The 26,704-nt window shown below is 56.6% G+C and overlaps 9 protein-coding genes across 9 annotated transcripts; 4 read left to right on the top strand and 5 right to left on the bottom strand.

Moving 5' to 3' along the window:
* Positions 1-10: 10 nt before the first annotated feature.
* On the bottom strand, positions 11-1,105 carry scn1 (Cut9-interacting protein scn1; the record flags this gene model as incomplete). The annotated part of the gene is made up of 1 exon (XM_036640633.1): positions 11-1,105. The coding sequence occupies one exon, from the start codon at positions 1,103-1,105 to the stop codon at positions 11-13; it is 1,095 nt and encodes a 364-aa protein (XP_036494743.1).
* A 4,151-nt stretch (positions 1,106-5,256) lies between these two features.
* CGCS363_v008783 (uncharacterized protein) lies at positions 5,257-5,985 on the top strand (the record flags this gene model as incomplete). The annotated part of the gene is made up of 1 exon (XM_036640632.1): positions 5,257-5,985. The coding sequence occupies one exon, from the start codon at positions 5,257-5,259 to the stop codon at positions 5,983-5,985; it is 729 nt and encodes a 242-aa protein (XP_036494741.1).
* Positions 5,986-6,524: 539 nt separating this feature from the next.
* On the bottom strand, positions 6,525-7,437 carry SPC24 (putative kinetochore protein SPC24; the record flags this gene model as incomplete). The annotated part of the gene is made up of 3 exons (XM_036640631.1): positions 6,525-6,970; positions 7,210-7,342; positions 7,411-7,437. 3 exons carry the CDS (start codon positions 7,435-7,437, stop codon positions 6,525-6,527), a joined length of 606 nt encoding a protein of 201 aa, XP_036494492.1.
* Positions 7,438-8,199: 762 nt separating this feature from the next.
* mtp-2 (Mitochondrial fission 1 protein) lies at positions 8,200-8,905 on the top strand (the record flags this gene model as incomplete). The annotated part of the gene is made up of 4 exons (XM_036640630.1): positions 8,200-8,215; positions 8,282-8,300; positions 8,380-8,473; positions 8,576-8,905. The coding sequence occupies 4 exons, from the start codon at positions 8,200-8,202 to the stop codon at positions 8,903-8,905; spliced, it is 459 nt and encodes a 152-aa protein (XP_036494812.1).
* Positions 8,906-12,726: 3,821 nt separating this feature from the next.
* CGCS363_v008780 (Bifunctional cytochrome P450/NADPH--P450 reductase) lies at positions 12,727-16,326 on the bottom strand (the record flags this gene model as incomplete). Its single annotated transcript, XM_036640629.1, has 6 exons — positions 12,727-13,402; positions 13,471-15,110; positions 15,173-15,856; positions 15,923-15,958; positions 16,025-16,146; positions 16,197-16,326. The coding sequence occupies 6 exons, from the start codon at positions 16,324-16,326 to the stop codon at positions 12,727-12,729; spliced, it is 3,288 nt and encodes a 1,095-aa protein (XP_036494491.1).
* Positions 16,327-18,764: 2,438 nt separating this feature from the next.
* nhm1 (m7GpppX diphosphatase) lies at positions 18,765-19,816 on the top strand (the record flags this gene model as incomplete). Its single annotated transcript, XM_036640628.1, has 2 exons — positions 18,765-18,834; positions 18,900-19,816. The coding sequence occupies 2 exons, from the start codon at positions 18,765-18,767 to the stop codon at positions 19,814-19,816; spliced, it is 987 nt and encodes a 328-aa protein (XP_036494948.1).
* A 132-nt stretch (positions 19,817-19,948) lies between these two features.
* Positions 19,949-20,756, bottom strand: GILT1 (GILT-like protein 1; the record flags this gene model as incomplete). Its single annotated transcript, XM_036640627.1, has 3 exons — positions 19,949-20,244; positions 20,304-20,430; positions 20,493-20,756. 3 exons carry the CDS (start codon positions 20,754-20,756, stop codon positions 19,949-19,951), a joined length of 687 nt encoding a protein of 228 aa, XP_036494288.1.
* Positions 20,757-22,155: 1,399 nt separating this feature from the next.
* hxkA-2 (Hexokinase-1) lies at positions 22,156-23,959 on the top strand (the record flags this gene model as incomplete). Its single annotated transcript, XM_036640626.1, has 2 exons — positions 22,156-22,343; positions 22,600-23,959. 2 exons carry the CDS (start codon positions 22,156-22,158, stop codon positions 23,957-23,959), a joined length of 1,548 nt encoding a protein of 515 aa, XP_036494857.1.
* Positions 23,960-24,849: 890 nt separating this feature from the next.
* On the bottom strand, positions 24,850-26,130 carry CGCS363_v008776 (uncharacterized protein; the record flags this gene model as incomplete). Its single annotated transcript, XM_036640625.1, has 1 exon — positions 24,850-26,130. The coding sequence occupies one exon, from the start codon at positions 26,128-26,130 to the stop codon at positions 24,850-24,852; it is 1,281 nt and encodes a 426-aa protein (XP_036494855.1).
* Positions 26,131-26,704: the final 574 nt, after the last annotated feature.

Here is a 26,704-nt window from a genome sequence, read left to right as displayed (position 1 = left end):
GGCCAGACCCTCAACCAAAAATGAACTGGCGGTAATTCTTGCCTATGCGCGCGACGCCCTCCTTGAGCGTCCATCCCTTGATCTCGCATACCTTGCGGTACATCTCCTCGAGTCTGGCTTCCATCTCCTCACCTGCGACGTGCAGGTCGCTCTCAACCAAAATAGCGTCATCTGGACAAGCCTTCACGACCTCCACTATGCTGTCGGCGTTGGCCTTGGTTCCTAGGTTAACGGCCGAGGAGAAGGAGAAATATATCCGTGCGGGAATGGCTGGGTTAGTGTACTGCTTGAACATCTCAGCCGAACCAGAGTACGAATGGAGGCATATTCGCGGCGGGAAAGGCTTCGGCGGCACGAGCTTCCTGCCGTAGTCATCTTCATCAAGCTCATCCTCGGAATAGGGGTCCTCGGCTCCCTCGGCGACCATCTTCTTCTGGCGCCGGGTGATAACCTCCTTCTCGTGACCCTTCCAAAGGGATGCAAGGGTATCATGGAGTACACCATGAGCCTGGACGCCATGGACACTCACGGGTCGGCCTAGCTCGCCCGCGAGCGCCAGCTGAGCTTTCAGCACGGCAATCTGGTGGGGCATCTTGACACGTTGAGGAGCCAAACGACGCCCCTCGCGACCACCCGGGGTCAGGGTCTGGTCACGGGAGGACTGGCCGACGTTGGTGGTTCCTTCAGGCAGGCGGAAGGCCTTGTCAAGACCTACCTCACCGACTAGAGCAAGGGGATGATCTTGCAGACGAGCGCGAGTCTCTGCTAAAAAGGCTGACAATGAACGCGGGGCGGGCAGGGCGTCAATAAAGCTGGGGTCCTCAGGGGCTGGTGCTAGGACGGCCTGGTAGTGTCGCTTCTTTGCGTCGGGCTGGCCCTCGTGGTACGTCCTCTCAGCCACGGGCACGGTGTCGTCGAACAGCTGGTAGGAGAACCAGGGATGCCAACCAAAGGAGGGGATCAGATGGCCTTGAGACATTTCGTCCCTTGAGCGCACACCGTGGGATGCTGCTACCTCAGCGACGAGGGACTGGTCCTGGCTGCGAGTGGCCATGACAGTTAGCGTAGCGACGCGCATGCCGGGTATCGTCTCGATAGACGACATGGTGTCCGTGGGGTGGCAATGGGCATCGTAGATTCCATGGTCCCAGGGGAAAGGATCCGACGTAGTCGAGGCAGAAGTGACGGCAGTGGAGGGGTTATGATGCCCATCCTCATGTTGAAGACACATGCTGGGCAGCCTTGGTGGTCGATGCGTCTAAGACGGGTGGTATCAGAGACTGTGCCGGGTTACGGTAGGCGGGGAAGGCGGGAAGCGGGAGACGGGGATCGCCGAAGGTCAAACGTCGAGGTGAAGGGCCAGTAGGATAGCAGAGGCCCCTGGGCGACAACAAGAAGACTGCGGTAAATCGTCGGTAAAGCTGGGTGTACCTCGCCGTAGAGCTGAGCTGAGGATGGAGCTATCCGTCAAAGGATTCCCGGTGCCAGTCGGTTGCCGAGAGCGGGATGGCTGGAAGCTGTAGGGCGACGGTGGGAAGCAGGGACCGGACGACGCTGGGACGGTCTAAGTCGAGCGGTTTGTATTTGCGAATACGACGGCGCTCTGGATGTGCGTGCGAGGGATGCGGTTTGCGAACGACGTCAAGGTCGTCAATGTGGACAATGGCGAGACGGCGATGATGAAAGAGATGAATGGTGGTTGTTTGATGGTCATTGACGGATAGGCGGGATGAGAAGGAGGCTGCCACATGCAACGCAGGTGAGGTGACTACCTTCCGTGGGGCATCTCGATGTCGACTTTTGCGCACTTGCTCAAGGCGCGATGATGATGGTGGTGGTGAGGGAATGGATGATGCCGTGGTCGTAGTAGTGGAGGCAGCAGTGGCAGTGGCAGCGGCAGTGGTAGGCTGGCAGCCGGAGTGCGGACAGCTGCGAGATTGAGTGAAACGGGCAATTAGTGGGGGCACTGCGGAATGATGTCAAGGGGACGTGGTCTGGAAGGATCCAAGCACCTCTTCCGATCTCCCCACTCACCTACCTCCTCCAGGGCTGCCTCCTGTGGTGGGCAGGCAGGAAGGGACGGACGGGCATACGGGGGAACGGGAAAGAGAGACACTCGAGACCCTTACTGCGTCGAGCTCCATGAGGTAGGCACGCAATGTAAGACAAGACACCAACACCTCAGGGCAGGCACCCAGCCCAGCCCAGCTTCCCACCTTCCCTCTGCCCCGTCCGGACTTTGGGAAGGCGCCAGTGCTACCGGTGCCATGTTGTCGCTGCGTGTCTCTCCCGCCCGCGACTCACTCCTGTTGCTCCTCCTCGTCTGCTTCTTCTTCCTCGCCTACTGAAGGTGCCTTACCATCGCATTGCCCTTCCACCACCACCCAGGCTAGACGTACCTCGGATCTCATCATCTCACCACGCAGCACCAAGACATGCTGTCTGATCCATTGTCCTTCTGAGCCCATCTCGAAAGCCAGCAACACCACAGCAACCGCTCGCAGACGTCCTGACGGTTTAGCTTAGTGCATAGCTTCGTTGCAGATTTTCTGCCCTTTATGCACAACACGGACACATGGACAAACACCTTGACGCCCGTCGACGGCTGCGTCCTCACCAGAGAGCTCCAAGCTTGCGAATCACGGCTGCGGAATGTAAAGATGACCAAGCCAGGCGGGGCCCTCTAATGCAATCCGACGGCTCACCTCGACATCGCCAAAGGCCCAGTGTCTCATCTCGCCTTGTCAATCTATCAAAGCTAGGGCTGCGTCTAGGGGAGTTACTCCCCGGTTGCATCGTCGTGCTTCGACCTCTACGTGGCCTGCGCTCGCCGTTCGTCGATAGCTCAATGTTCCAAGCTTGCCTGCAAGATGCAATCGCTTCTGACGATCGGCTCGTCTGCGCTACCTGTGGCGTCTGCCTTCGCAATCTGGCGTTGACTGCCATCTTGAAGAGGCATGGACCATGATGTTCCCACATTGACAGCCCCCAGACAACCGCCAGTGGAAAATTCCCCGGATTATCGACCTGACACCCACAGCACTCAGCTACCAAGACACCCCGATATGCACCCCAGGAATTTGGATCGCCCCGAGGCCTTGACTGGATTCTGGACATCCCTTACGATGTCAGAGTCGCGGGGAAACCAAGACGATCTCGCCTGCTCGTCAGGGGCCGTCCTGGGGCGGCAGACGGCAGATATCGCCGTCGTTTGCCTTCAGAACATCGGCAGCTTGAACGTTTCGCACCTGCGAAGGATCTTCGCTGCGTCTGACTGCTTTTGTGAACATCGGCCCAATCTTGTCCATTCCTCAGCCACCCACCACTGCCAGAAAATGCACAGCGTCAACCCTGGTCCATTGAGAGCCGTCCTGACCACTGAGAGCACTCGCACATCACGCACATAACGTTACCTCCACGCAATGAAGACGCCGAGTGGTGATATGCCGCCGCTCCATCCATGCTCCTCGCTCGCCGGCGAGAGCATCTAACTGGAGAACCACAGAAGTTCTGTCTTTCGCCCAGGTCTGGATCTGCGGGGTGTTCTATTCGGGGGTTTGCGCCCTTGCTCCTTTCCCCGGACGCTCCATACGACGCTGACCCTGGCCCTGGCACATCTGGAGTCTGGAGTCTGGAGATGCGGAGAAGTTGGGCGATCGCTTTCGGGGATTCGACCTCACCTCACCGAGAGCACCCACCCGTCGTCGTCTCTTATCTCTGTCGGCCAACTGTCGCAATTGCATTCATCGTCACTTCATACCAAAACGGCAGCTCGATTGCGAATCTGATAGCGGCATGCCGGCACAAGCTTGCTCGCACACGCACGCCTACACTGCACCACACCCAACGTCCCCCATCCCAAGTCCGGTCGCAGGGCTCTGGTCTTTCGTCACTCTCCCACCAACGCCAGGGCGGCGGTCGCATTACATGAGCATTGGCTGGCAGAAAAGACCTCAGGCTCAGGATTCTCCAGTCCGAAGGCGCATAAGTCAAGTCGCTGATTCACCCGGAAAACTCTGTTTCCCGCTTGCCCCCACAGCCGTTTCTGTCGGTCAGAAACACGTCTGTCTTCACATGGGAGCCAGCGTCCAGGAACTGCAAACTCTGTTTCCCCGGCCCCCGTCCCAGGGACAAGACTCTGATTTGAGCAGCAATATTGGACGGCCTGAAGTTTCCATAGAGTGACGACCCTTCGAATACGAAAGAGAGCACACAGGCCCTGGAAACACAAAAAAAAAAAAAGAGAATCGCAAATTCTTTTTCCACTCACTGGCCCTTCCGAAGCCCCCGTATGTGGCCACCATAAACTTTCTGAAGTCCCTCAGCTTGAGCGCGAGAAAACGCACAGAAAAACGCCGCTGCGCTGGGGGAGCCAGCCATTCACAACAAAGCAGAGGGCCATTCCATCATCAGTCCAACCACTGGCAACTGATGTAGTCCCTACTCGGGACCCTGTAGCTTCTGATAGCGCAAGCTCGGCTTCTCCATTTTTTCCCTCCGTGGCTACTAAAATAGCGTTACACTGCATCGAACCCTCCGACAAGACAGACCAGGACAAGGGAATGGAGGACAAGGGCGGTGCTAGGCTTTGCCGCTAGCTCCCGGCATGTGAAAGAGACAAACAAAGTGCCCGCGACGACTAGACTGCCACCCCTACCTTACCCTCCGGTGTGGTTCAGTTCAGACCCCCCTTCCATGCTGCAGCCGCTCCTGCTCATGTACTGTTGGTATTGCTGCTGCGTGCTGCAGTTACTCGCTAGGAAGCCACCAACCAACCTCAAGGTTTGAAGGTTCGCTCCCGGCTCCTCTCCGTCTCATCCCATACTCTTACAGCATACCTCCCCCCGTCCACCACCATGCCGTCCGGGTTTTGACTTTGTGTGCCCCCATTCCTCCCAGCTGCAAGCCATTCCATCGTACAAAGTCGCCAGCTGTCCGTCCAGTTACCACCTTCCTTTTCCTCGGACGTTCCTGTTTCTCTATCTTGAGAGATATTGGGAAAATCGACTGTGGGTGTTGGGGTATTACAACGGTATCGAACGATCGGACCACCGACCGAACGACTGCGAGGGGATCATACGATTCAGGTACTGGGAGATACTGGTCACAACCGGTTTCCACAACTGGCTACGCCGAACAGATAAACCACACTCCGACCAGTACACCGGGAGATTCGAGGCGATGTGGTGAATGAGGTCCGCACCGAGCCATCACCTTACACGCGCCTTTCCCCTCGTCCGCTCCACGACCGCAATCATGGCCCTCATCAACCCCATGTACGCCATCATCGTCCCCTTCCTCTTCCTGTTTACCGTCCCGCTCGCCATATTCGCCGGGATTACGACGACGCTCGCCTTCACCGTGCTTATCTTCCGAGTCATTCTCGTCTACTTCGATCTTGCGCTATCTCTACTACCATCGTACATCACTGGACGCCCTCGGTACCTGTCCTACGCATCGAAGACTCCGTCACCCGCCAGTTCTTCTCCCTCATTAACGCCAACCCGACGCTCGGCTTCACGTCGTACCCGCCGGCCTTCCTCGGCATCGGCGCATTCCGTGGGTACGATTACGCCTATCTCGGAGTCCGGCGGGATCGGTCTCTTCCCCTCAGTTGGTATTGACCGGGACTACGAGGGTCTCGGTGGATGGCGTCTAGGAAACGGCAACGACGATGAATTGTGGACGACAATCAACTCGCGTCTCGAGCTTCCTGACCGTCAGTATCAAAGGCACCACCACCGGAGTCCCAGCGGCGGACCCACAACGCCCGGCGGTGGCGACGGCTATCTTATGATGAAGGGAGGCCGCAACAGGAGCCCGGAGAGCAATCGGGGAGGTTATGCCATGACCTCCCCAAACAGCTCTCGCGCGAGGACACCAACAAACGCATCCCATATTGCGTTTACGGCGCTTGATGGCGCCGACGGGGATTACTTCCCAAGCTTATCAGCAAAGGCTGTGAGGAAAGTGGCGGTGGCATAAAATGGGAGAACCACGTTAACTACAATCACTACTACAACCACTAATGAGTGATAACAAAAGACCAAGAATGGTTTATACAACGAGGTCACCTTCGAAAATAACGATGATGACAAAGAGAGACCCTAAAAGCGGGTGATGTAAGAGTTAACTGTACCTTTCATATGTCAGGATGGGACGTCGCGCCTTGGATGGCTGCAGACGGGGTGATGGGCGGACGGGAAGGTAGAAATGGATCAATTTATGACGGGGAAGGGCTAAAGAAATCAAAGGTACGATCGGCTAGGCGTGGCCAGCCACGGAATGGAATTTGGGTTGGTTCATGGGAGTCATCAGGCGTCTGGCAGTATCACATCACACATCTCATTCGTCCAAACGGAAAATCAAACAAGTTCAATTACAACTATGCATCCTGATATTTGCATCATTTGTATATATTTGCGATAAAAAGGTAATTCCTGACCTGGTATCCTATCATAATTCCGCCCAAACGCCGTCATTGCAATACTCGAACCGCACCCGCTGTCTGCCCCAGCCATCAATCACAACGTCTGCCAAAAGTAGTTGGCGTAGAAGAACTTTGAAAACTTTGGGTCCAGGTTCACGACGTGCACATCCCCCTTGCGGTCGTTCCTCACGACGGCGCGGCTGAACTCGCCGTCCTTTGTGTCGCGCTCGATCTCGATGCCGAGGGAGCGGTAGACCTTGAGGCGCAGGAGGACCTCGTCGTCGACCGGGTCGCGGCGGCGCTGCTGGTCGTCGGCGGAGCCGTCGAGCCCCTGGATCTCGAGCTCCTGCAGGCGGGCGTTGAGGTCGGCGGCCTGCTGGGCGAGGCGCTCGGCCTCCATCTCGGCGTCGGAGGCGGCCTTCGCGGTGCGGAACTTTGTGGTGTCGAGGCGGGCGATCTCGGAGGCGTGGGCGGTGGAGGAGTGCGCTTGGGTGAGCTCGGCGTGTTGGGAGGACATTGTGTTTAGTTGGCGGGAGAGTTCTGTTTGGGTTTGGTCAGCGTCTTGAAATAGCGTCTTGAGATTGGGAGAAAAGTATGAGGCTCGAGAGTGATGTTCGGTCTCTCCCATAGGGAAGCCGGTGGGGGCGGGAGCGGGAGTTGACGTTGGTGGTGTTCGGTGGTCTTGGGAGTCTCCCATAGATAAGCCGTTGAGGGCTGGAGTAGTAGTTGGGTCACTTTTGACCGGCGAATGGCAATGCACTGTGACGAGAGGAACGTACTCTTGAGGGCATTTTCGGCATCGCGGAGACGCATCTCGCGGGCCTGCTGGAGCGTGGAGTAGGAGTCATTGATGCGCGCGATGGCTTGTTTATCGGGTTGGATGTTGAAGTTTGCGATTGTGTGGTGGATGAGCTGCGTGCGCGCCAAATCAGTCAGTACATCGCATGTAGCAATTGGGCGGTGGTGGTGTGGGCGCCTACCGTCGCGGGCTCCTCTGCCAAAAGCATCTTGACGGTATTCCCTCGTGGGTGATGTCTTTCGCGATAGAGGTAACGTCGGGGTTGCTTGAAGTCGCGGGTTGTCGCGTCGTCGGTCGTTAAGTGATGAAAGGATGTGATTTGCGTGGGTGTCTGTCACTCGGCCCAATGCGGAAACAGCCTAAACAAAAAAGAAGACGGGAGCCCGCTTATCGGGTCGACATCACCGGGACGACAATCGGTTGACTAAGGTTGGGTACGCGGACTGCTGCTGGCCTGTGATTGATTCCTTCAGTGGTCCCCCTCAGTGAGCGTGCCGTGGCCAGTGCTAGAGCGAGCCAGCACCCCCCAGCGAAACCCCTCCCTCCTTCGGTTCCCGTCCATCCCATTCGCCCGCCGTCGGCCGTCGTCATCAGCTGCTGCTGCTTGCTGTGTGTGTTTGCTGTCCAGCGTGCCAGCGCCAGCGCCTGGCCGCCACACATGATCCCCTCCGCGGTCCCCACGCAATCTTCAGATGTCAGAGCTTCAGCCACTTCCGCCTCATTCCGAAGCAGGTTTGCCATCATCCATTTCCCATTCGCAAGCCACCCCAACCAACCCGCCCTCCGCTCGTAAAGGCCCAAATCTGCAAAACCGCCTTGTGCAACCCCTCGAACGGCTTCTCGAACCCTCCTCAGACGATAGCTGCACAAACGCGACCGCGCCGTGCTTGAAGCTTTTTCCTGACGATCCCCTCCGAAAAGTCCATAGCTCCCCTCCCGTGAGAGAGAGAGCTCCCGACATCACGCAAAAATGGTCGATCTACCCTGTAAGTAGAGGACCCCTCCTCCCTCCACATCATGATGGTCCGCGCAGCAGTGACTGACGACGACAGACGCCCTCGACGCGGAAACGTACGTCGCCTTCGCACCCCTCACCCCTCCCCCGCGACGCATCGCGCAGGCGTAACGTAAAATACTCACCGCACCGCAGGCCCCTCAAGGCATCCGAGCTCCAGGTCCTCCGCGCCCAATATGAAAAGGAAGGCGAGATGGTCGGCGTGCAAACCAAGTTCAACTACGCATGGGTATGGCCTCTCCCTCTCCCTCTGCCCCTCGTCTCTTCTCCTTCACTTCCCTTCCCCGCCCAAGACACATCACAGCTAACAAACCCCTCCCCCAACGCACAGGGCCTCGTAAAATCAGACAACCGCAACGACCAACAACTAGGCGTCCGCCTCCTCTCCGAGATCTTCCGCGTCTCCCCCGAGCGTCGCCGCGAGTGCCTCTACTACCTCGCCCTCGGCAACTTCAAGCTCGGCAACTACGGCGAGGCCCGCCGCTACAACGACCTCCTCCTCGAGAAGGAGCCCGCGAACCTGCAGGCCTCGAACCTGCGCCAGCTCGTCGACGACAAGGTCGCCAAGGAGGGCCTCATGGGCGTCGCCATCATCAGCGGCGTCGCTGTCGCGGCCGGTGTCGTGGGCGCCTTCTTGGTGAGGAACGTGAAGAGGAGATGAGGGGTGAGGATGGATGGGTACGGCTGATGAGCGAGACGACGAACGCTTCTTGCTGCGACTGCAGAAGAGAGACACGACAGCATGGGATGTATGGATGGATGGATGGGGCGGGCAGACGACGGTGTTGCTTTGAGAGGACAAAATTCCCCCCTTTTATGTGTTTTCTTCTTCTTGGTAATGTGTACTTGTATGGACATGACGACGGCTTTTCCGGTGTACAGGCGTATACACAAAGACTTCTTTTCTCATTTTCATAGCATTCTGTTGCGGCATGAATTCGAAACGTTGTCTATGTCTTGTTGGTGTACTACGGCATGACGATGAGGCATCTCGATGTGTTGGGACTAATACTGGGTGAATGGAAGCGGCCTTACGCGGACTTGAGAATAGTCACCGTACTGTTGGATTACGTCTGTAAATACTAAGGCCGAGCTTTTGCAAGTCGTACATCTGAGTGGAGGCACCAACTGAGAAATCTATGAATCAAGAGGTTATGGAATTATCAATCAAAGTCAACCGCACAATGGGGCGTACTTTGCCGTTCGGTATATTTGCAAACCATCTTGAGCTGGTACGGCAGCGTATAGTAACTCTCGGTTCACCCCCTAGGACAGACGCATGACGAGCGCACCATTCCCATCATCCCGGCTTTTCTCTGTCGGCCCTCTAGTATTTGTCGAGGTGATTCGGTGAGCCCACGCGTCAAGCAGAAGGATGGTGCCTTCAAATACCATCGGGGGACAGACACGCGACATGGAAACCGCCCGAATTGCGTGCGCGTTCAATCTATTGTTAGTGGTTGTGGACATTGTGTTGTTCCCCATCAGTTCGGTGGGCATCGTCTCCTTTTATATCAGAATCTGTCTCGCGCGATGGGGCAGACGGCGAGTCAAGGTGCAAAACAGCTAGTTTGTAGCCGCAAAATTTTATAACAAGAAAAGAAAAAGGAAAAACCCATATCAACATGGCAAAACGACGACCCAACGCTTCAGACCCAAGTGCAGACAGCAAATTTGAATGATTGGAAGCCCACATGTTACGTTGGGAAGGTCGGATAGCCTCAGAAGGTAGACGAACAACCGTTCGACCACCGACGTCGACGGCGAAATCCGGCCTGTTTTTTCATTCATCAGGCCTGGTACGGGTGATTACGCATGTGTTGAGGACACAGGTGAATGGTATTGAAGTCGGGGAGTCCGGGATTCGATCTCCACCCCCCCCCCCCCCCCCGGGGGTAATTGTTTGCTTTTTGACGATATTTGATGCTTTAATTGTGGTTTTCCTGCCAGGGAAATATTTTTCAAATCTTTAAAACACTTTAAAACCTATGCTTTGGTGGCTTGATGAGTTACTAAACTTGAGTTGATATTCAGCAGGATAAGACTGACTGAACTTTCAACGTTCCCTCCTTCCTATATTTACTGGATCAGCGTACATACTCCATACAGATGAGGCGGAAACAGCGATGCTTTGTTCCTAAGTGACCGCTCATAATCGTTCACTAGATATGGATCGGTAAATAAGGGGTGTCGCCAGGCCATACGATGACCAGTTGCAGACTTTCGTTCATCTTGCCATGCAGTCGTCTAGAGCAACCCTATTAGAGACTCTGAGTCGTCTTCATACAAGTTCTTACTTTCACGTCAGGAAATACCTAAAACATCATACGACCTTATTCAGCCATCCCCCTCTAAACTCTTGTCAAGTCGGTTCAAACGATGGATTGGAACAACTATTCGCTAACAATGCGTGCGACGGCGTACATTAAAGATGGGTGAGTTGAGAAGCGACCAAGGCGAACAAGATTGGCATCCGAGTCTCTACAGGTTGGATAGTATGATCATCGTGTTCAGCTAGCATTTGGGCTATACTGGGCGTGTGCATGGCCGCCTCTCCGCGCGCCGGTTGCCTGGACCGGAGCCCGACATCCTAAGCAGGGTGTGCCAGCATCTTGGGTGCGAGATGTGCGTTCACCTTCCTCACATGAGGCGAGCTCTTGCTCTACGTAGTCTATATAAACCGGGTCGGAAGGCCAAGTAAAGCACCCAACTCGAAGCCAGAGTGTGGTCCTACTTGACTACTTGTCTCGATCCCATCTCGAACATGTGCCAGTTAAAGAAGATACAGGCATTCTGTTGCCGAAATAGAGGAAGCCATCGCGCTTTTGTCGTTGGCTTCACACTGTCTTTTCTCACACCTTTTGTCACTTGAGTATTCTTCTCGCAGATAAATGCAGGACGATGTCAAAATGCGGCCTGTCAGCTACACTCGGACTCATGTACGATGTTCATCTGGTTCGCGTCTCGGAATTTCTTGCTATCGTCCAAAGATTCTCCATGCTCTGCTATCAGTCTTGCAGACTGGACTCTTGATTGTTTGAACCAAACGAAGGAGTTCACTACTACTGCTGCCTCCTTTTGAGCGCGTCCCCTCAAGTTCACTCTAGGTCAGGGACTATGGGTGAGCCCGGGGTTTATAAACAGGAAACTTCCCTCGAGAGACTATTTCACCAAGGCGGCATATCCCTTGGGCGAATGCTATGGTGGCGAGTCGGTAGACCAGCAACCGATTCCAAGTCTTTTCGAGCCCTCGCGTGGAGCATGGAAGTATCATCAAAGGGCTGGTAACGCTAAATTTCGTGCACCACTGTCTGTATCGCCTAGCTTTGATGTATTCGGGCTTATACGCTTACAGGAGTTCGAGTCTCTTCCGCTCAAAAGCTCTCGAGCTATCCATGGGAAGACTGCGGTTTACTCGGCCCGTGTTTAGGACAGCACACCATCAAACCAAGTGCTGCCAAATGTCTGGACTCTTTCCCCTGTTTCTGTCGCTATCAAGACGAAGGAGAATAAAATACCTAAAGAGGGTTGGTCTGAAGAGCTGGGCCAATTGTGTATTGCCGCACGTCAGCGCTCATGAGAGGTTGGTTAATCAGAGCCTTTGTTAGCATCGTCAGCCATGGAACGCCCAGAGACGAGTGGATCACATCTCTCAGCATACGGGGTACGAAAAGATCCTCCCAGGGGTTGATGGCGCTGGATTTCATTCATTCGCTGCCGTCTGTCTCGCCTGGCGTCGATGGATTCGGGCTTGAATACTCTCATAGGAGCTTGGTGCTGCTTAGTTCATCGATGTCGTCGGTGACCTAGTTACCAAGAGAAAGACAAAGAACGATAGGCTTGCATTTCTTAGCTTTGATTCTGCGAATCGCGTTGGCCCTGTCCGCATTTTGTGTCGTATGAAAACTCATGTAGCTATGCCACGTTTTAAATACCGATTTCCAAGTCGTCCGATCCTTTCGCGGAGCTCACTTCGGCGATGTGAGGCACTTGACTACATATATGAATTTGAATGATACGCACGATTATATTCTGTGCCATGTTGAGTATGGCTCGGGAGCATAGAAGGACTGCTAAACGGAACAAGCGGAGTTGCGAAACCACAAATCTGTATCATCCAACCCGTCTGACTTCCCGTAGTCTAGTTCTCTGAGGACTACCGAGAGATTAGACAGCCAGCAACACTCTAAATTCGATTGAAAGGCTCGTCGCGTAAGATCAGATTCGGATTCTGGGGTTTCCGTTGTCTACAATATATTCGTGTGCTTGTTGTGATCCAACGCTTGCTAGAGCACTGCAAATACGGCTCAAGTAAATTGGTCTTGCTGTGGACGTCACGGCAATTCGGGCAATCGCCGGAAAACAACCCTTGGACTTGTCTCGACATAAGAGAATATATGCCAATGCTATTCAAGTATGAAGTGAGACCATGATCTATCCAACGCTGAGGGGAGTATCTCAAATCCAAACCAGCCCGCCAATCTAATCAAACACATCAACAGCGTACCTCACATTCCTCATCCCCTCAAACCACTTCTTCCCCTCCTCAAATTCCATCCCCTCAGCCCCCTCAACACCGCCATCTAAGAGAACCTTCACCAAAGCCTCCTCAACTGCCTTGCCCATACTCCTCGTCCCGCACACAAACACCTTAGCCCCCTTCGCCCATAACTTCACAACCTCCTCCTTTTCCCGCCACACCCGGTCCTGCACATACCTGCACCCCTCGCTCTCCCCCACCGCACGCGAGTACGCCCTCCGCACACCCACCGCCCCCATCTTCTCCCAGCGGTCAAACTCCTCGCGGTACAGGTCCTCCGCGCCCGGCCGGCGGCACCCGAAGAAGAGCACCGCAGGCGCGAGAGTCCGGCCGGCCGCGATCATCGCCGCGCGCTCCTGCACGAAGCCGCGGAACGGCGCGAGACCGGAGCCCGCAGCGATCATCACGATGGGCGTCTTCTCAGGCTCCACGGGGAGGTGGAACGCCGCGGGGGACGGGCGCACGGCGACATGTAGCTTGTCGCCCTTCTTCAGCGCCGCGAGGTAGTGGGTTGCGACGCCGACGTGGCGGCCCTGGCCTGATAGTGAGGGCGCGTCGAGAAGGGAGTAGGTTAGTGTCGCCTGCGTCGGGTTCCGTAGCGGCGAGGACGAGATGGAGCTGTTCATTCGTTGTCAGCATCATGACCTCCTCAAGATGAAACCAAAGACTGGAATAAAAGAACTTACTACTGCCTCACGCGCATCGGCGGCAACATCCCCAAAAACGTCCCAATCCCAAGCTCGACCTCAGGAAACCTCTCCAGGAGCTCCAGCACCGTCACCCTCTTCACCGTGACCTCAGCATGATAGTGCTCCTCACTCGCAAGCGCCTCCAACTCCTTCCTTGCCGCGGAGCCCTCAGCCGCCGCCTCCGCCAGGCTCGCCACGTTGCGCTTCGTCGCGGGCTGAGCGAGCTCGACGTACGCGCTGAGCACATCGACCGCGGAGAGCGTCTGGTTCACCGGCAGCGCCCCCGCCGCGGCGTGCTTGTCGCCCGAAAAGGTCAGACACGCGTCCCACGCGAGGCCGAAGCGCCGCAATACCCGCTCCACGCTCGCGCGCGGGTTGAGCGGCAGCACGGCGAGGTAGTCGCCCGCGCGGTACGACGTGCCCGGCGGGAGCTGCACGTCCATGTGCTTCTTGGCCCTGGCGACCTCCGACGGGGCGTGGTCATCCTCGACGAGTATTGTCTCGTCCGCGACGATGGCTTCTTGAACGTCCTGCCGCAGAGTCGACGTCCGCGGGTTCGAGACTTGTACCGACAGACCCCCCGCCGCGGCCGCCGCTGCCGTATCACCGTTGATGGCATCGGGCACGCCGTACTTGGCCGCCAGCGCGGGCCAGAGCAGCTCGTCCTCCCAGACCTCAAAGTCGCTAAACATATCCCGTTCCGCGGCGTCCGTGAGGCCCATCTCGACCAGTCGGGTAGCGCCGCGCGCCGCCATGGTGTCGTCGACGAGCCGCGGGATGCGGTGGAAGGTCTGCACCCAGTCATGGTGTCCGCAGCCGAATACGGCGTAGCCGACGCCGTCGAGGGTCTTGTCGCCCTTCAGGCTCTCGAGCCAGAGGGTGAAGTGCGCGGCGTTGTCGGGAGGCTGGCCCTCGTAGGAGGCGGTGATGACGACGACGGGCGTGCTGCTGTCCCGGGGCAGGTTGTCGCGCGCGGTGTCGAGGGGGTCGACGACGGCGGCGCGGAAGCCGTGGGCGGGGGCGTCGGCGGCGAGGCGCTGGGCGAGGGCCTCGCAGGTGCCGCTGTTGGAGCCGTAGTAGATGTGGAGGGGCTTTCCGGAGGTTGTTGTGTCGTGGCCGTTTGTCTGTGATGAGGCGGCAGCTGGTCGGGACGCCAGCGTCGTCGTCGCTTTTCCGGCGAGGCGGTGCTCCAGCTGCGTGGGCGACATGCCGTGCCGCAGCGCCGCGCGCATGTAGAACCCCTTGGGCTTGATGGTCAGGGACTCGGCGATCTTTAGCTGGTAGTTGGGGTCGTCCATTGTGAAGTTGAAGTTCTGCAGCAGCATCGCCGTGGCGAGCAGGGCCTCCTGCCACGCGAAGGGGCGCCCGATGCACGCGCGCATGCCGTTGCCGAAGGGCTTCCACGAGTTGGGGAACTCCTTTTGCAGGCGCTCGAAGCTCTCGTCGAGCATGCGTTCGGGCACGAAGTCCTTGGCCGAGTCTCCGTAGACCACGGGGTCGATGTGCGCCTTGCCGAGGAGGCAGAGGATGGGCTCGCCCTTTTTGACGGGGTATTTCCCGCCCAGCAGCGTGTCCTCCTTTGCTTCGACACCGAAGGCGGGGATCGTGGCGCAGAGGCGCAGAGTCTCGCGGAGGACCTGGTCATCGTTAGTATAGCCGCGACTTTACACGAAAGGAGGACATGCTGAGAGTAACTCACCGCGTTCAAGTAAGGCAGCTTGGTCAAGTGGTCAATCGTAATCGGACCCTGCCCGATGACGCTGTCGACCTCCTGCTGCGCCTTCTGGTACGCCGCGGGCTTCTTCAGCAGCTCGTAAAACGCAAACGACAACAATCCCGACGTCGTCTCGTGCCCGGCGATGAGGAACGTGATGAGGTTATCGATAATGCTCGCGTCCGTCATCTTCTGGCCCGTCTTGGGGTCGACGCCGTTCAGCATGGCGGCGAGCAGGTCCTTGCGGTCCGAGGGGCTCGCCTTGCGCGCCTGCAGGACCTCGTCGGCGGTCTTGCGCATGAGGTCGATGTCCGCAAAGAACTTGTGCTCGGTGCCGCGGAAGAAGTAGTTGGCGATGGCGGGGCGGCGGTCGCGGTTGCCGCACTCGGTGAGGGCGTCGCCCATGGCCGTGATGAAGGGGTGCAGCTCCTCGCGGTAGTACGAGTTGAAGCGGAAGTCCATGGCGCAGAGGGCGATGGTGTCGAGGGTCAGGCGGGTGAAGTCCTCGGTGGCCATGATGGGCGTGGAGGAGCCGTGGCGGGCCCATTTCATGGCCATCTGCGTCGCGATGTCGTGCATCTCGTCGAACATGCCGCGGATCGTGACGGGGCCGAAGGCGGGGATGAGGATGCGGTGGGCGATGCCCCAGTTTGGTTCGTCGAGTTTTGCCTGGGGGGCGCGTGTTAGTTGATGTTTGATGTGTGGTTTGGTGATGAGAGTGGAGGGGGTGCTTACGGTGAAGAGGCCATCGCCGGCTATCGATCTTACTTCCTGTACGTAAATGTCAGAGGTTTGCCATTTGGATGAAGAAGGGGTGACGGATGGAGAAAGACTTACCTTGAGGACATTGTTGAGCGTCTTTTGGAAGCGTGTCTCGTCGCATACTTCGTTGACCAGAGCGTTGGTGGAACAGATGACCAGCGTCTTGCCTCCCGGGAAGCGTAACCTGTAGATTTCACCTAAAACAGTGAGCAATTGGTTACTGGCCAGGGATGTCGTGTTTCCCTACCGAATGTGTCTGCCAGACGATGGATGTCCTCGAGGGGGTTCTCCGGGTTGAACTCTGCAATATGCCCCAGGAACGGAAGACCCCAGGGTTCGGGGATGGGCACTTCCTCCGGCATCACCGCAGACGGCATGGTGAAAAGATTCCACTGACAAAGCACGCAATGGCGAGGATATTTGGGCCGCTGGCTTCGTGTTGTTGGTGAAAGGACAATCAACTAATGTGTCTCACGGGTGGGTTGTCGGACAGGACCAACGTCGCGCAAGGATGATGTGATGCTATGCGGTGGACGCAGAGAACGAGATGCTCGCACAAAAGACCCAGGGAACCCCTCCGCTCGGACTGGCAAAGAAACGTCGAGACCAACGGGCTCTGGTCGAATGGGCTTTTATCAATTAGCGTCGTGGTCCCTGTCGTTCGCCCAGGCTGATGGGGATGTGGAAGCGGAACAGCAGGGATGGCGGGCCGGAAGGACGCAGATGCATCTGCTCTGATGGGGGCCTAAAGCGGGCCCCCGGTGAGACGGGCAACGGGCGATTCCCACGGAGCAGCATGCTTCAGAGCAGAAAACTGCGGTGCTTCTTGCATCGTATGTTGTTGGTGGTGGTGTTGGTGCTCACGTACCTCTGAAGTTCCAACGGCTACACGGGATTGGTCGAGAGGCGCGACAGTTCAAGTCGTCGATCAAGCTCCGAATTGGGGTTGGGGTACGATTTACAAGACTGATGTTTGAAAACTATGTTCGTCGTGTTGGTTCGGATGATGCATTTGCCTGCGTCTAGAAGATGCGCCAACGTTGGCCGGCGGGCTACCCTTTATATCGAAGCATTTTTTTCACCAAAGCACGTCCAGGCCTCTGCTGCATCTGGGCATCCCTGACTCTTGTCCGCAGTGGTGGGTTTGCATGCAGACTGTGGCTACACGACCCTTTGAGACACACCCACGCGCAACGTTCTTTCAAGCCCAGACTCTGGGGCTTGCAAAGTCCGCACGTTGTTGGCGGAGAAGTCCTGGAACCCGGCCGTAGTGCGCCCAATACCCCGAGGACGACCTGCTTGGCCTCCGAATATAGCACCTCGTACGTTTCGTGGGATTGTCCAAGATACGCGGGAGAGTTGACGATGATAGGATTCGCAGCCCCCCCCTGGCTGGCGAATGAGAAGCGGCGGGTTGCACTAGAGGTTTTACGGGCTACCAGGGTGCGTTAGGCCGACGCTCCGCTCCGAGAGAAGGAATCGAAAAGACCGCCGGCTGCAAAACACCGAGCGAGAGGCAGCAGTCGTGGTGAGCAGGCCTTGCACCTAGGTGGGTTAATCCCGTATCTCGGCCGGTTCTCGTAATGTTTTCTTCCCATTGGCGGAGTTGGCAGTATGTGGTTTCCCTGGAATTGTTCTCCGCAGGTTCTCCACGGCCCATGCGGCGGCCCCCGGGCAAGAAGTCACGACGCCGGCTGATGTGAGGCCGTGGCGGAGGACCGACGAGCACGAAGGCCACCAGCGGCTTAAGCTTATCCCGGCGTTGTTCGCCGTCTGGTATCATTCGTCCCTTTTCCGACAGCAGTAAGAAAAAAGGTGTGGGAGGTCAACAGCATGCTGCTGACCAAATTGAGTGCTGACGTGATGGGCTTAGATGAAAAGCCCGGCGCACGAGAGAAAGTGTCAGCCCACAATTAATTTGGCATGGGAATATACCAATGATGAAACGGCGATCTGCGTATTCTCCTATGCCGGTGGGAGGGTTTGCTGTCCCCGTCGCTCAGCGGGCTTCGACAGGAACGCCGGAGAGATTCTGAGTCCCGGAACGGAGTGGGGCTAGTGTTCTCGGGGAATTTGAGACGAGGCCACGGCGAAAGACCGCCGGGCTGCCGCGGGAGCCCGAATTTGACGAACTAGAAGAAAAAGACGCCAGCCAAGGAATTTTCTTGCTGATTTCATATATGGATCGTCGGGTTCATGAATCAAGACCAAAAGTTTCCGCTGTGTCAGCGGGCTGTCGTCTTGTCAGAGCGAAGGTATTGCCAGCAGGCGGAATCTTCATTGTGGCCTGGTGGATGGGAGCGTCCTTTGATACGGTCATATGTAATAATAGGATATTGTCCATAAGATGAATCATTCCAAAGAAGTCCTGCTATCCAGGCAAATATCCCATCCCAAGCGGACGGGACATACTACTCTGCCTGTTTTACTCCGTTTATTGTTCCTATCATACTCGTCATACCTGCCGTCTCTAACCTAAGAGGAAGGAAAATTCTTTCCGAATACACTTCAATTATGATGGCTTCCAAAGCAAACAGCCGAGTAACCAAACCAAATTCTAAGGTGCTTCAGTACACTTCAGTGTAATGGCGCTGCCAGCCCCACCGCGGGGTAACGCAATGGCGGGGTGAATTACTCGGCCAGCTCAATCGGGCAGCCATCTCCCTCCTGCCACTCAACTTTTCGGCACGCGAGAAACACATCAAATCCGCGACGGCTTCAGAAACACGTCCATCCACACCGACACGAGCCAATTGCCAGCCATCCTCCTCCATCAACCTCCACCACGCCCTTCCAAGAGGTCACACTACACACCATGGCCGACGTCAAGGCAAAGGCTGAGGCCTTGGTCCCCAAATTCAAGCTCGACCGCGTCCTCAACCAAGGTAAACCGCCCACATCGTCTCCCATCTCTCACCTCGTCGATTGCTAACACACCACCCACAAACAGACCAGGCAGGCCGCCGCACCTCCCTCCTCGGCACCATTGACGCCCAACCCGCCCTCCTGATCCTCGAACGCGCCCCCTTCCCTACCGACCCGTCCTACCTCGGCGCAACCCCGACGACCCTCTCCTCCATCGCGAACCTCGGCGCAAACGACGTCTACCACTGGTACCTCGCCAACACCGGCGGCGCCAGCTCCTCTTCCGACAAATCAGACCCTGCCCTCGCCGACCTCAAGATCAACCTCATCTACCCCTGCACCGACACGCACGTCAAAAAGTACAGCAAGCAGGGCGTCCGCCTCGTCACCGAGACGCCGCACATCTACGCCTCCGCCGTGCGGCCCTTCATGCAACGCAAGCGCGACGAGGGCCGCCTCAACTGGGTCTTCAACATCATCGAGGGCCGCACCGAGGTCGAGGACGTCATCTACCGCACGGAGCTGGGCGCCTCCGCCAACGACGAGGGGTTTCTGTTACTGCCGGACCTCAACTGGGACCGCAAGACCATCGACGCGCTACACCTGCTCGCGCTCGTCGAGCGCCGCGACATCTGGTCCTTGCGCGACCTGCGCCGCAAGCACATCCCCTGGCTGCGGCATATGAAGGCCAAGCTGCTCTCGGCGGCGGTCATGAAGTACCCGGAGGTCGAGCCGGACCAGCTGAAGCTCTACGTGCACTACCAGCCTACGTACTACCACTTCCACATCCATATCGTGCACGTGCAGCTCGAGGCGGGCGCGACGCAGGCCGTGGGCAAGGCCGTCGGGCTCGACAGCATCACGGAGACGCTCGAGGCCATGGGGGGCGACGAGGAGGCGGGCATGGAACAGATTTCTCTTAGCTATACACTAGGGGAGGCAAGCGAACTATGGACAGAGGTGTACGAGCCGCTCAAGCGGAGCGGTGCAGCTTCTCAATAGCGATGACGAGGTCGTTCACGCCGGAGCCGTGGGGGCAGTCCTTCCATTCTCCGCCGTCGCGGATGCAGTAGATTTCGTTGTCGAGGCGTACGGTACAGCTCTTGGTAACGCCGGCCTGGATTTTCCTCGTTGTCAGTATCCGTCTTGCACGAAAGAGACCGCGGCATGGTCAGCTTCTGGGGGATAACTTACGTCCTTGCTCCTCCGCACGCTGTCGCGCAGCATGCCCAGGCCCAAGGCACCGTCGTCCTGGGTCGCGCAGTCGTTCAACTCCTTGATGTCGATAGCATGCTCCAGAGCGCAGTCCTCCACCAGCGACCGCTCAGGGATGGCCTGGTACTCGCGGGTCAAACACATGGTGAAGCCGAGGTTGATCTTGGGGTCGGGGTAGAGGTGTGCGGCGCAAAGCTCGATGATGTTTCCCATGCCTAGAGAGATCATTAGAGCATGTTCTTAGAAGAAGCCGGGCACATAGACTAGACGTTACATTCAGACGGGCCGTGCTTGCAGTCGATTCCATCGTTCTCGGTCGGGGTTCCAATGTAGGACAGGGTGAAGTTGACCTTTTGGTAGGTCTTCATCATCGTCGGGAGGACCAGGTCCCTCAAGCAATCCTGCGCCGCCGCCGTCAGCACCCTATCTCCAGACTTGCCAATAGCCAGCTGCGACCACTCACCCTCGCATCAGGGCATTTGCTCATGATGTGCGCCTCCAGCGGCACCAGCTTGGCGTTCTGCTCGACTACGGGAGCCTGCTGGGGAATGAAGCGCGCGTGGGGGATCGCCGGCTGTCCCACTACGTAGCCCCAGAAGCCGTAGAAGAAGACGAGGACCACGAGGGCAGCAGGCCAGAGGTTCTTCCTCCGGACGAGACGTCCAGACATGTTTGGCGGTGGTGGTGCGTTGGCGTTGGTGGTGTAGTAGGCCTGCTTCTCGTCCATGACGGATATCGTATTCGGGGGGATTTTTGTTATCGAAATCAGATTGGGGGCGGAGTTCGCGTCGGGCTTTATTTTCGGCGTTTCGTGTTGATGAATCGTTCGTGGGATTAAGGCAGTCGAGAGTGTGATGTTTTGGAGAAGATCTAGATGTCTCCTCAGACACGGGATCTGGTGACGAAATGGAATGCAAGCTTGCTTAGAAACAAAAAGCTACTTGCGTCCAAGTCCCCTCCCCGATCGGAGGAGCAGAGAGTTTGGGTTGTTGTCGCGAGGGGGCCCCGTTGGAATTGCGACAGCCGTGCAGCGAGCACGGCAGCGGCACCTCAGGCCAAACAGCGACGTTGGAGAGCATGTCAGTGCTAGCTGGATGGGGAAAGGGTGCATTGTACTACGACGATACCTTGTATTGCGTGAGATTCCTGCGTTGGAAGATGTACCTCCTTACTGGACAAGAGGTAGCTGCTTCTCCAAGTGGCCAAAGCTCCATTTCAGCAGCAACGACGGGCAACAGCGGGGAGCCTGTCGACACCCTGGAGGCTTATCTTATCGGCTGCTGGGTACCTTAGGTAAGGCAAGGTGCCTCTTCGTACTGTTGTTGCATTCGGCGAGGAAGCTGTGGTCCAGTACCTGATGCAACAGTGCGAATCTGGGTTTCTTTGGACAACGCTCACCGTACGTACGGCGGCAGGGATTCGAGGTTTGCACCCTTCCATCTGATGTCCAAGTCGAGAGATACCTTCTCTTCAAGACCTGAGTCGATGTTGACCATCTGCAATTACTCTGAAGAGAAAAGCTATCGGCCAGCAGCAAGAGTCATGCAATTGCCAACGTCAGCGAATCACCTTACATAAGAACGAAAGGCACACACAGTGACCCCGTCAGCAAGACACAGTACACAGTGGACATTCATCCACTTTCCCTCGCTCCTCACCTCCACGCAAGACGGAGAAGAGAGCAGCAGCAGCGCATCACGGCCGAGTGTAACGTGCCCCTACTATTACATGCAAACGGGGGCCAAAAAATCCCCATCGCTACTTATTCTTCATCTAACAAATTGATTGAAACCTCCTTTTCTATTGTTCCTCCGTTTCAGAGACGATTTCCAGTGACAAGAAAGAAGCTTCCTTTTCCAAAACACGCAACCGCTAGACCACCTGGCTGACCCCCAGACGTTGATAATCCACACACTACCGCACCAGACCACACCAGGAAACACCCACCCGACGAGTGAGACCCGGGAAGACTAAGGCGAGGAAACAGCAGAAACGCCTCATTGCCTCCTCCCGCATCCCGCCTAACCGCCTGACCTGACCTCGACCTGGACAACACCAACACCACTCACCAACGTAGCCATAATACCCCGTTCGATTGACCACAAACGCACGCAAACAACGCAAACATGGATCCCGGCTCTGCGCTGCAGGACTTCCTGCAGCCGCTCCGGGTCGACAACCAGACAGTCCACACACTGTCCCGCCTGTTTTACTCCAATTTCAAAGACCTCGCCCTCAACGCCCACGATCAATTCCTCCCGACACCCATTTCCGAGTCAATTCTGAGACCCGTAACCCAGCGTGGTCGTGGAAGGTGTGTCCATGTCTTGTCGTCCCCTTGTGACGTCTCCCATGCCTCCATCATGTAGCACCATGTTGGGCCGTTGGAACGTATCACACAACCGTTTACCGACGTCTTCCAAAGTTTCACCAAACGCTGACATGGGAGGACAGACACCTTGCCATAGACATGTACGTCCTCACTGCCCTGCAGCAGCAGCAGCATCATCACTCATCAAGAGCATCCCAAAAAATTCCCGTGTGGACGTTACCAAGCTAACCCTCCCCAGCGGCGGCACAAATCTGAGAGTGGGCTTCATCGAACTCTCCGGCGCAGAAACACCATCAACTACCGCCAACTCCACACCCCAGACGAACGGCACCTCGTCAACTCCAACTCTGCGCCTCAAAGAGCAGGCATGGCCTATAGACAACGCCCTCAAAGCCTCGTCAAATTCAGAGCCCCAGCTGCTCTTCGACTGGATTGGCTCCTGTATCGCAACAGTGGTCCGCTCCGCCCTCGAGGAATGGCCCTCTCTCGCGGCGGAACCTGAGCTGCCGCTCGGCATCACCTTCAGCTTCCCAATGGTCCAGCACTCCATCTCCGACGCCACCGTCATGACAATGGGCAAAGGCTTTAGCATACAGGGCGATGCAGAGCTCGGCCCCTTACTCCTACGAGGCTACGACAAAGCCCGTAGTGCGGCTGTTGACGTCCAACTACCACCAATCCGCATCGCCGCAATCTCAAACGACTCGGTCTCAACACTCATCTCATACATCTTCCTTTCCCCGCCAACGACAAAGGCCTCTATGGGCCTCATCGTCGGCACTGGCTGCAACGCGACCATTCCGCTTAAACTCTCCCTCCTCGGCGGCTCCAAACAGCCCGCAAACATTAGCCTTCTTCCCGGCGAATCGGCGAGCGACGTACGCATCGCCGTGAATACGGAATGGTCCATTCGCGGTACCGCGCCCCCTCTGCGTGAACTGAAGCTCATCACCACATGGGACTCTGCACTGGACGCAGCCCTGGTAGGGCCCAATGAGATCACTGGCTTCCAACCTTTGGAATACATGACGGCAGGCCGGTATCTGGGCGAGCTGGGACGTCTGATGCTTTTGGACTACCTCAAGACCGTTTTAGGAGTCAACGAGGACACCCTCCCATCACGTCTCCTTGTCAGATACGGTCTCACCACCACGTTCCTAAGCCACTTCAAGCCCCTACACTCCCCGGCTCTTCTTCCGAAACTGGAGTCAGAATTCCCAGCTGACGCCCCTTCGCCATTCAAATGGACGGAAGAAATGGCAACAGCCCTCTACCACATTGCAAAAGCAATCGAGCTTCGCGCCGCAGGCATCGTCTCTGCGGCAACCGTCGCTCTCCTCAGGCTCGCCGGGGATCTTCCCTCGGACGGCACGCCTTCCAAAGTCCCGGAGCTGGGCGTTGGATACACGGGCGGCTGCATCTCGCAGTTCCAGGACTACCTCGCCGACACGCAGATGTTCCTCGACGAGATAATGAAGCTAGACTACGATGGCAAGTTGCCCACCAGGGTTGTACTGAGTCCCTGTCACGACGGTGGCATCAAAGGCGCAGGTATCCTGGCGGCTGCAACGTGTGTCAGTCAGAAGCATGATATGTAAAGTGCGGGAGAAAACAATTACGGAGAAACGGGCAAGTCCAGTCAGCATCACTGTGCGTTCGAATGATTGGTTCCGAGGATACATTATACAGGAAAGCATACAGGAGACGGGCCTTAGGGAGAGAGAGTCACATTTGCTTCATTATAAAACTAGCAGACTCGTAGTGGCCCAATTAAGTCTATCAATATCAAAGGCACATACATCCCAAGACGTCATGATTGCAACGTTGCAGTGAAGAAAAGAGGAGAGGGGTGAAGAAATTGTATTCAAAATGACAAATCGCCAACTGTTTCGCTTTGGATATTTGAACCCGGGAGAATCTCCGTGCTGAATGAGAAACCACACCAACGTCGTCAAACTTCGCCGCCCGCCCAATCAACCATCCCACTACAACCACCGAGTAAACAAGAATAAATGACTTTGTAAAACTCCTCGTCATTAAGCTCGATTCTTTCCAATCATCGTGAAAGAGATGAAAAAGATAAATGGCAAAAGAAATCGTTTCTCTCACTCTCCGGCATGCCCTGGTAGATTTTCCCGACATTGCACACACTCACACACACACGCATATACAACTACCCGCCGCCTTCGCATGAATAACTCAAGTACAACCAACCCCCCGGCCCCCCCAACCACCCTCTTTGCAATGCAACTGAAGCGATGGTGATGAAGCAGACGCTATGCTATGCACGTGTTTTCGATTTTTGTTTTGGATGTCGTCAGGAAGGGGGACTCTCGTTCGGTCCACCCCCCACAGTTCAGATGGTACTCCCCTCTCCAATGCTTTTGGTCCCAATGCTCCCCCTTCTTTCTTCCCCGTTGAGGCCGTGTCAGTCATGAAAATAAGGAATGCTTGCGCAAGCGGCGGTAAAAAAGGAAGAAAGGGGCCTTTAGTAAGCTGTCGGTCCTCGCATTGCCCTTGTAGATCGGAAATTCAGCTGCGGAGGCGGTACGTCGTCAACAATGCCCTCATCAATGTCGGCCTCGATAGGCGATTCGTCAGCCACGAGTGGCGCCGACATGTCCACCTCGACAGCCCTGGTTACAGGCGTCCTGGAACTGGGCTCGGCCTCAAGCCTCGCGTCAACCTCGAGCGTCCTGGGAGTTATTGGCGGATTGCTGTCCTTGGCGGGCGTGAGCTCCCGCCGCATGCTCGTAGGTCGAAGAGTCCGCACCTTGTTGGGCTCGCTGGTCACCCTCAGCAGATCAGGCTCCTCCTTCTCTATGCGATCCATCTCTTTGACCGCCAACTCCTTGGTCTCTATCAGACGTCTCTGTATGTTGGCAATCTCCTCCCTGCAGTGCGCGTCACGGAGGAACTGATGAGCAGCGTGCTCGGCCGTGCCTTGCACATACTCCAGATGCTTGTCGAGCTCGTCGTAAACGTCTGGTACGTTGCTACCCATCCCGCCGGCCTGGCCGGCTCGTGTATATGATGGTCCGGGTCCGCCTCGTCTGCCAGCGCCCATTCGTCGTGCGCTCATGTACCGCAGAGATGGCAAGGCCTCATCAACTGGGGCGGCAGCCAAGGACGCGTTCGTATCAGCCTTCATGGATCCATCTCCAGCATCGTCATCTTCGTCTCCGTGCTCAAGCTCCGCCATGCGACGGATGCTTGCAACCTTGGCCGCCATCTTGGCCTTGCGCATCATGTTCCTGCTTGCCGACACGAACTTGACCAGATCTTCAAAGAACTTCTCCACAAATTCGTCGTAGAAGACAGTCACTTGTGTCTTGCTGCGGTATCTTGACTGGTTGTCTTCACCAGACATGACGGACGCGGTACGAACGCGCTTCTTCACCTCTGCTCTAGCATATGCTTGCGCCTGGGTAAAGGCGTTCTGCGTCTGCTGCTGTAGAGCCGACGGTGTTTCGCTGCTGGGGGTGGAGGGGTTCGCCGCTGTCTTTTCCTTATCTTGGGGCGCTGACGCTACTTCGGGCGTATCTGACTTTGTCGCGGGCGTCTCATCGACGGAAGCAGGAGTGGCATCGGCGTATTCGTCCTTTTGCTTCAGTGATTCGGTAGATCCACGGTTGCGAAGAGGCTTCACGGTGTTTTCGCTAGCCAATGCGGCGAGCTGGGCCTGGCGCTGGACGATCTGGTCGCCCATCTTGTCGAGCTGGGAGACCCAGTCGGGCACATTGTTGATGACGTTCTTGAGGGCGTCCATGATCAAAACCCCCTGGTCTTCTTCGTGTCGAAATCTGGCCGTCGTGACTGATTTGGGAGACGTTAGGTGTTCTTGGACAGCCTAACGTCTTGATGCGGGGAGAGAGTAGATAAAATCGATTGAGGTTGGTTGTAGAAGTAGCAGCGACAGCAACCAGTTTTGAGGGGGTTGTTCGGTGGAAGATGGGGCGACGATCGGCGCTGCAGACCTGAGGACGGGGAAGGCGAAAAAAAGAGGAAGAGATCGGCGCAGTTATGGGTGAAGCATGGTCCGCCAGCAAGCGAGGTTGGCGTGTCTCTCGTTGAGGGGTCGTACCGCAGTTGGAGGCAAGCGAAAGGGTCGATAATTGTGCGTCACGTCCAACGTGATGTGATGGTAGAGCGTCAAGACGGGTGAAGACGCCTACCTGCTCACGCTTGGGTCCGGGCGGAAGTCTGATATAACTAGCGGCGGCGTTTTTTGCCGGCACAGAGGCTCGAGAAGGATGTTGGGCAGACAGCAACCGTCGAGGCGTCGGGAACAAAAAAAGCCGTAAATTGGGCGAGGGCGATCGGCCGCTAAAAAGAAGACTTGA

The sequence above is a fragment of the Colletotrichum siamense genome, assembly GCF_013390195.1.
Source record: "Colletotrichum siamense strain Cg363 chromosome Unknown KSG_Cg363_contig05, whole genome shotgun sequence".
Classification (NCBI taxonomy): Eukaryota; Fungi; Ascomycota; class Sordariomycetes; order Glomerellales; family Glomerellaceae; genus Colletotrichum; species Colletotrichum siamense.
Note: the sequence above shows the minus strand (reverse complement) of the source record. Positions and strands in the feature narration are given on the sequence as shown.